This window comes from Monodon monoceros, unplaced genomic scaffold, assembly GCF_005190385.1.
Source record: "Monodon monoceros isolate NGI ecotype Baffin Bay Population unplaced genomic scaffold, NGI_Narwhal_1 Super_Scaffold_12, whole genome shotgun sequence".
Taxonomy (NCBI): domain Eukaryota; kingdom Metazoa; phylum Chordata; class Mammalia; order Artiodactyla; family Monodontidae; genus Monodon; species Monodon monoceros.
Window position 1 is genome coordinate 132,542,291 of NW_021703768.1, and position 8,732 is coordinate 132,551,022.

The following is an 8,732-nucleotide window of genomic DNA, read 5'->3' on the forward strand; positions in this document are numbered from 1 at the left end:
TCTTAACTCTAGTCCTGGCCTTTCCAACCTGTTCTTCACACGCTGGCCAGAGTAATCTTTGAAAATGACAAATCTAATTATGTCAGTCCCCTACCTACACTTTTTTACTGGGTTCTCCTTGCCCTTAAGATGAAGACCCAACCCCCAACCTCACCCTCAGGGCCCCACCTGATCTGCTCTTTCTTTCCCATCTCGGGCCTCCACTCTATTCTCCTCAGTTTTCCCCAGCCCACTGGCCTTTCTTCAGTTCTTCCACAGTATTAGTGACCTCCCATCTGAGGGACTTTGTGCCTACTGCTTCCTAGACTCTCTCTTCCTTAGATGGACTCCTCCTTAACCCTCATGTCTCAGCTAAAAGGACGCTTCTGCAAGGAGGTCATCCGCATTCGACAATAACAATGTTTTTTGCACACTCATACTTGACCTTCATAGCATTTGTTGCATTTCCTAACTACACATTTATTTGTTGATTGTTATGGAATGTCTGTTTCTCCTAGTACACTGTAAGCTCCACGAGGGAATGGCTGGTATTTATTTTGTTCTCTGCTACAAATCTAATACCTACCACAATGTCTGGTACATAGTAGGTGTTCCAAAAACATGCATGAATGAGTAAATGAATGATCCCACCAAAAGTGGGCCCAAACATAACATTTCAGTCAAGCAAGATGAATAAGCTCTAGAAATTTGCTGCACACATTGTACCCATAGTTAACAACAGTATATTGTACACTTGAAAATTCATGAAGAGGGTAGAACTCATGCTAGATGTTCTTTCTACAATAGAAATTAAAATCTAAAAAGAGTGAGTCCAAAGAGTGTAACATAGGGTGAAAATGTAGTCTCTTTCAGATATTAAAGATTGGTTCATGCCCAAACCACTCACCCCCTAAACATCTGAATCTGAGTTCATCAGCAAGAGTTATTCTACAGATACCACCCTCTCTTAAATATGCCAAATTTCCACTAACTCTAAGGGACCAGAAAGACATCATTAGTTTCAAGTGAACTTAGAAATGTCCTCATAGAGTGCTGATGTCAACCAATATTTTATAGAGTAAGAGCTGGTTATATCAGGCTTGAAAAGCAAAGACTTGGATTGGCATCATTTAACTTCAACAAATCCTAATGATACCTCTATCTCACAAAGTTGCTGTGAGAGAAAAATATACTAGATATATATATTCAGTATATTAAAAGTATACTTTCATATATGCTTGTGAAAGTTCCCTAATTAGAAGCATCCCCATCAGTTGTTCTCAATTTTAGAGCACATGAGAGTCATCGGAGAAGCTTATTACTTGCATGGCTAGCTAGAACCTGCCTTCCAAGACGCCAGTCCAGTTAGGAACAGAGCCCAAGAATCCTCAGTCCTCGGTGCAGGCTGAACACAGAGCTGAATTTGAGAGGCTCCATTCCAGAACAGCAGGAACAGTGGTTATTGTTCACATAATTCAACCATAGGCTGTACTCCATGCAGCTCAAATCGTTACGAGTTCCACCATATTTCAAATTTCATCGAAAGCAACTGATGGTAACGGAAGGAAAGATCACCTGAAAACTGCTATGACTATCTCCAAATCCCCTGCCCTTTCCCCTCTGCTGGAAGTTGGGCTTATGGGCTGAAGCTGATCCATGAACAACACATTTTATCTCATTCATCCAATATTTTTTTAAATTGTGAAATCTTTGCCAACATGCAAAATTCAATATACTTCACATGATAAGTGGGAGATCTGAAAGCACTGGGCCCAATTTCTGCAATTCCCTAGAGAAGAAGCAGCTGCCCTCTTCAGAGTGACCCTGAATTTCACTGGTTCCCTACCCCCCACCCTCTACCCCTCACTCATTTCTGTGGGATTTTTGGCTCCCACAGGCATCTGCTCCAGACTGTGGCTCCTCTAGTCATCAACATGTCTCAGATTTAATCTGCCCACTCATTGCTTAAGCAGCTTCGGCCTCTCCACCACCATGCGCTGACTCTATGACCCATGACTCGTGAGCCTCTCCATCCACAGACACAGCCCCTGTGTGCTCACCTCTCAGCTCCAGACGGATGTTCCTCTTCACATCGTTGAACCAGCCAGGCACCTCTATGCGGCAGCAGTACACACCACTGTCACCTTCTTTGGTGTTGAAGATGGTCAAGGAGACATCCCCTCTCCGGATATTCCCCAGAAGTTGGTATTTTGGCAACTTCCTCGAGACCACCCTTGTCCCATCGGTGTAGAGAAGCTCATCATTGCATTTGGAGTTGGGACACTGGCCTTTGCCCCAGCACATGCCGTTGCTCTTAGGAGACCAGGATGAGTACGTACAGGGCAAAGTCACCGACTGACCCCAAAACGCTCTCACGACACTCTCTGATGCAGCTGGAGCTGTGAGGAAAGATGAGAAAACTAGGCTGTAAGGTACTGAAATCTCTCAGATATGCTCTACAGGGATTGTGCAGATAGATGCTTCCAGGAAGATGAAGAGGGTCGTAGTGTGTATGTTTCTTTAGCCCAAATTCTGGCCTGCCCTTAGCTGCTGCTAAGCTCCTAACTCCACACCCCTCCATCCCTCAAGTGGAAACAGCTGACCGCCTGAGTCTGCTCACATCTCCACAGCAGATTTGCTGATTAAAAAAACCCTGACCGGCGCTTCCCTGGTGGCGCAGTGGTTGAGAGTCCGCCTGCCGATGCAGGGGACACGGGTTCATGCCCCAGTCTGGGAAGATCCCACATGCCGCGGAGCGGCTGGGCCCGTGAGCCATGGCCGCTGAGCCTGCGCACCCGGAGCCTGTGCTCCGCAACGGGAGAGGCCACAACAGTGAGAGGCCCGCGTAACGCAAAACAAACAAACAAACAACAAAAAAAAACCTCTGACCTTAAGTACCATTCAATAAAACAATAAATTCTCCATGGAAAATCCTGACCCTTTAATCCCATGCCACTAACTCATATAAACAGGTCCAAAACTGCACTCTACCCAGTGTATCTTAATAGGCAGTGATCACCTACTACTGACTTGAATGCCTCAAATGGGTCTCTGTCTGTCTTCCACCCCAGAGTGTTGCTATGGCAGGGAGACAGGCTGTTGAACTATATCCCACTGTCCTCTTCTCCTTTTAGTACTGGAGGTAGAAATTAATTGCTCTGGACCATTTGTTTGTTGTTAGAGAACGTGAACTTAGGTGGAGTTTGTGGATTTTTTTGTTTTTAATGTTAGAACTGGAAAGGAATCACAGGAATTCTTTGGAATGGCAGCTGTGACATAAAGATGCTGGTGATGAGGTTGACCATGTTAGCTATATGAAATAGAACATAGCACCATTTTTAAAATGAAGTATCTGTGTTTCCCAACTTCAGCTGCTCACCAGCATGGCCTGGGGAGCTTGCTAAAAATACCTATTTTCTTACCCAAACCTGAGTCAGAATCTTAGAGGCCAAAGCCCATGGAAATGTACATAACCGAGGCCTCCAGGTCGTTCTGATGTCACTGACCACCCACTCTGTTTGAGGACCACTGGACAGCCTCTTCTAAGATAACTTCCATCTCTGAGAGTCCGTGAAAGTTTTTCACTGCTGCAAATGTTAAGCCCTCTGATTTAATTGAGCATCAGTGATTGTTCTCAATCAAACCATGCTATTGACAGGAGAGCCAGGCAGGCTATAGCTCCAGTGTCAGGATGACATCCTGCTCCTGCTTGAGGACCTAGATCCCTTTTATATTTTTTAAATTTTTTTAACATCTTTATTGGAGTATAATTGCTTTACAATGGTGTGTTAGTTTCTGCTGTATAACAAAGTGAATCAGCTATACATATACATATATCCCCATATCTCTTTGCTCATTGTTTTCTTCAAGGTACCCTCCTGTAAGACTCTCCGTTCACTAACTCTGTTAACCCCGTTGGCTAAGTTGTGTAAGACATGGCCAGTAGCACCGTAATCCTCCCTGACCCTAGGCGGCAGCAACTTCCAGCTATCCTTCTCTGGGAGAAGATGAGCTTGAGCCCTAGCAGTTGCCCAGGTAGTAAGCCAGATGAGGTACTTGCTGGGTTTTGCAAAGTTTGCTCTCATGATGAAAGGTCATTCCAAATTCAGACCCACCTGGAGCCTTCCCTAAACTCATCGTCTCTTTACTTTGCCACAATGGAGATGTTTCACAGGTTGTACATGCTGTGGAAGCCCATTTTGCCTCCCATGAAGCCAGGGAAAAAAATAAAATTGTCTTCAACCTCAGCTGTGATAGCAATGCAGAACACATGCACCAAAAACCAATGACTTCTAAATATGAGCTTGTTCCTATGAATATTTGGTAAATTAATAAAAAATGTGGGACAGAATTATTTCTACTGGAGATCCAACAGTTTATTATCCCAAGTATCGCAGTATAGAAGGAGGCATCCTACTACTCAATAAGGAAAGACTAGATAGAAAAACTGGCAAAGGCAAAATACACACGAAAGGATGCTCAACATCATTAATCATTAGAGAAATGCAAATCAAAACTACAATGCGATATCGTCTCACATCGGTCAGAATGGCCATCATTACAAGCAATAAATGCTGGAGGGGGTGTGGAGAAAAGGCAACCCTCATACACTGTTGGTGGGAATGTACATTGGTACAGCCACTATGGAGAACAGTATGGAGGTTCCTTACAAAACTGAAAATAGAACTACCATACGACCCAGCAATCCCACTACTGGGCATATATCCTGAGAAAACCATAATTCAAAAAGAGTCATGTACCACAATGTTCATTGCAGCTCTATTTACAATAGCCAGGACATGGAAGCAACCTAAGTGTCCATCAACAGATGAATGGATAAAGAAGATGTGGCACATATATACAATGGAATATTACTCAGCCATAAAAAGAAATGAAATTGAGTTATTTGTAGTAAGGTGGATGGACCTAGAGTCTGTCATACAGAGTGAAGTAAGTCAGAAAGACAAATACCATATGCTAACACATATATATGGAATCTAAAAAAAAAAAAAGAAATGGTTATGAAGAACCTAGGGGCAAGACAGGAATAAAGACACAGACCTACTAGAGAATGGACTTGAGGACACGGGGAGGGGGAAGGGTAAGCTGTGACAAAGCGAGAGAGTGGCATGGACATATATACACTACCAAACGTAAAATGTATAGCTAGTTGGAAGCAGTCACATAGCACAGGGAGATCAGCTCGGTGCTTTGTGACCAGCTAGAAGGGTGGGAGGAAAGGAGACTCAAGAGGGAAGAGATATGGGGATATATGTAAAACTGATTCATTTTGTTATAAAGCAGAAACTAACACACCATTGTAAAGCAAGTATACTCCAATAAAAAAAAAAAAAGAAAAACTGGCAAAGGACAAAACAGGCAATTCATAGACAAGGAAATATGAGTGATCAGCAAACTTCAACTATTAGACTGGCAAAAAATTAGAATGCTGATGATATGAAGTGTTGGCTAGACTGGGAGCTGGGAAATGACTTAGCCTACTGGAGTAAACTGGAGTGAAATGGGGTGTGAATTGGTACAGCCACACTCTGGGGAAATTCGGCAGTTTCGGTTAATACTCAACATGCAAGTGACCTAGCTAAGCCTGGGCAATTTCATGGTTTGTTATTTGCTCTAGAAAAGCACAGGTGCACAAGGAAGCCTATTTGCAAATGTTTACTGCAGTGTCATATGTGTGTGAATGAAATGAACAGTGTGTGTATGGGGAGTGGCTAACCTATGGCACAGTCCTTCCGTGGAACCACAATGTACAAGATTAATAGAATTAGACAGATGTATATCCATCGGCATGAAAACTCCAAGCCTTATCAACGTATGAAAAGGAGAAATTTCAAAATGACACATAAAATACAAAACCATTTTAAAAAATAAATAAACCAGTTGGCAGGTTTTGTGGGCACAGACATATGAAAGTAAACGTAGAGAAAAGTGGCTGGTGGGACATACACCCAACTCATTGTGTCAGCAGCTCCATGAGCAGAGGAAAGGGACTGGGGTTGAGGGCAGTAATCAAAAGGGATTTAACTTTATAACATTTTAATTGTTCCACCAAGGGCGTCTCTGTATTACTTATTGGATTAAAAATTAATGTTAAAAAAAAGGAAGCAGGTGTGCCAGAAAAACACCCATCAGGCTTACATTGAGAACCTCATTCTGCCAGTTACTGCTTTTGTGTTCTTTGGAGGAAAGCCACACTAATCCTGACCTCATTATCCTCATAAGGCAAAGGGGGAAGATAATACTCGCCTCAGAAACAGTTCTCAAGGGCTTCCCTGGTGGCCCAGTGGTTGAGAGTCCACCTGCCGATGCAGGGGACACGGGTTCGTGCCCTGGTCCGGGAAGATCCCATATGCCGCGGAGCGGCTGGGCCCGTGAGCCATGGACGCTGAGCCTGCGTGTCCGAAGCCTGTGCTCCGCAACGGGAGAGGCCACAACAGTGAGAGGCCCGCATACCGCAAAAAAAAAAAAAAAAAAAAAATAGTTCTCAAGTTCACAAGAGATGGAGTATTAAATGCCACATGAAATTAATAAATTATTAGTACAAATAACCAAGCATTTCTAATCTTAGAGATAGGATAAGAAACTGTTTCTTTCCAGCTGCAAAATTATCTGAAGCAAAGGAATCATTGGTATTAAATCAATTTCTCTTTTGGGGGATTACCCAGGATGGTGGGTACAACCTAGGTTCTGGTGCCAGCTTGGTTTCTTCTCTAGCTGGTGACCTTAAACAAGGTCTTTCCCCAGTCTGGGTCTCAATTTCATCATCTGCAGAGGGAAGGGTTTGATCTGGCATCTTTTAAGAGCACATTCAGTTCTGATCACCAATGAGTCTGAGCAGTCACTGCCTTCTAAAGTGGTCATTTTAGAAAAGGCACAAATGAAAAACAAAGAGATCATCCACCAGGTGCTGCCTTCTTCAGGTAGGGTTGGAGAAGCCCACTCAGTCAGTGTCCAGCCAGTAGCCGGAAAGGTGGTCAGAGCAACTTTCAGCATCACCAAACCCTCCACACCTCCAGGTCCCAGGACAAGGTAAAGACCAGGCAAAAACAATGATAAAGAAAGGGAAAGGAACTGCTTTCATTCCACTAACTCCCACAGGGTATCTGGGGAGAGAGACAGTTAAATGAGCAACTACTACAGGGCGACAAGTTCTCTAATGGCGGGACTCCAGGGAGGACAGGAACTCACAGCAGAAACACTTAAACCAGTTTGGAGGCTATGGGTAGTCAGGAAAAGCTTGACTTAGGTGGAGACCTGAGGGTGTATGGAGTTCTAGAGGAAAGAAAGGCACAAAGAACAGTATGACAAAGGCTTGTTTTTCATGGAATGTAGGTGTTTTCTCACGCAGCACATTTGAAAGATTCACGTGCAGAAACTATGAACTGTTAAAACTGCAAGGGACATTAGATATTGTCTAGTTCTAGAATCATGGATTGTTAAAACTGGTCTTTTCCAAGTCCCTCATTTCTTCCGTGGAAGGGCCATACTCGCCAGTGTCAAAAGTTAATGACCAAGATACAACTTCAGCTCAGCCCAGTGCATTCCACCTGTATAGCAGCAGGATGTGAAGGTCTATACTGGTCCACACCTAGTGTGGATTTGCATCATCCGAAACCTGGAAACAATATGCAGAAAAGGTAAACCTCACCTGGACGCCTGAACCCCAGCAAAATAAAACAAACCAAGAAGCAAACAAAAACTCCTAAAAATAAAGAGAAAAATAAGGATTATAATAAGGCATCTTAGCAGAACAAATTCCCCTGGCTCTGATTGTGCTAGTAAAACCTGCAAAGGACATTTCTTTTCCCCATGTTATCTGACCCCTTATCTCTGTGTCTCTTCTTAAATTACCATTCCTGGTATGAACATAAATACCCCCACCCTAAAACTCCCAAACCAGTCTCAAGATAAACCCTGTGTCACAAAGAAAGGGAGAGACCTTCCAAACAAGAGAAGCTGAGTGGATGCAGGAATGAAATGGACTTCACCTTTATAGATCAGCCATGGAAATCCGGGAGGTGCCAAGCCTCCAGGGACTCCTGGATGGAAGGTCTGAGAACACTTACTCAGATAAAGCCGCTCGAGCTCAATCACCAGCCAGAGAATCAGAGGCCCTTTGGACATTTTGGTTGTTGGCAGGCCCCAGGAGTCGGTCTGTCTGTCCAAATTCCATTTCTTATACTCCAGTTAATGCTGACAGGGCGGGATCTTTGGGTTTCATTTCTCGTTTTGCCTCATAATCTTCCCTTTCCCCCTCCTGAATGGCCTTCCTCAATCTGGGATGTATAATAAAATGTGCTGAGCACGTTTCTCCTGCCCATTAGTGTGTGTGCAAACATGTGGAGTGATGGTGTGGGCGTGCATGTACTCCGTTGTCCACTCATATAGGGGCATTTCCTACACGTACATGAGCATCTATGCTTGTGTGTATGTGCACTCATCCTCCTGGCTACCATGCAGCTTACAGTAAAATGCAGTTAACTCTCCCCTCTGGCAGTGGTTTACACACAGACTCCTCATGTGAGCCAAAGGCAAGTTAGATGGGAATTTGGCTGTGCTCCCATTCTGGGTCCTCCCTCACCCAGCCCCTGTACCCCTTGCCCTGATAATAGAGAAATAAAAGCAGGGCTGCCATCAACTATCACATAAGCCAAAAACACCATTAGAGTTTACCGGGCAAGGAAAGAGGTTCACTAGAGGAAGCATATGGTGATAGTTACCAGACAGGCTCA

The 8,732-nt window shown here is 43.9% G+C and overlaps 1 protein-coding gene across 3 annotated transcripts in view; it reads right to left on the minus strand.

Annotated features, from left to right (window-relative positions):
* TIMD4 (T cell immunoglobulin and mucin domain containing 4) overlaps positions 1-8,136 on the minus strand; it is a 34,448-nt gene extending 26,312 nt beyond the window's left edge. For all 3 annotated transcript variants that reach the window (XM_029218909.1, XM_029218908.1, XM_029218910.1), the window contains exons 1-2: positions 8,067-8,136; positions 2,040-2,378 (exon numbers count right to left, since the gene is read on the minus strand). In XM_029218909.1, coding sequence (XP_029074742.1) covers positions 2,040-2,378; positions 8,067-8,124 — 397 coding nt within the window. In that variant the 5' untranslated portion in view covers positions 8,125-8,136. The remainder of the gene's footprint in view (positions 1-2,039; positions 2,379-8,066) is intronic.
* Positions 8,137-8,732: the final 596 nt, after the last annotated feature.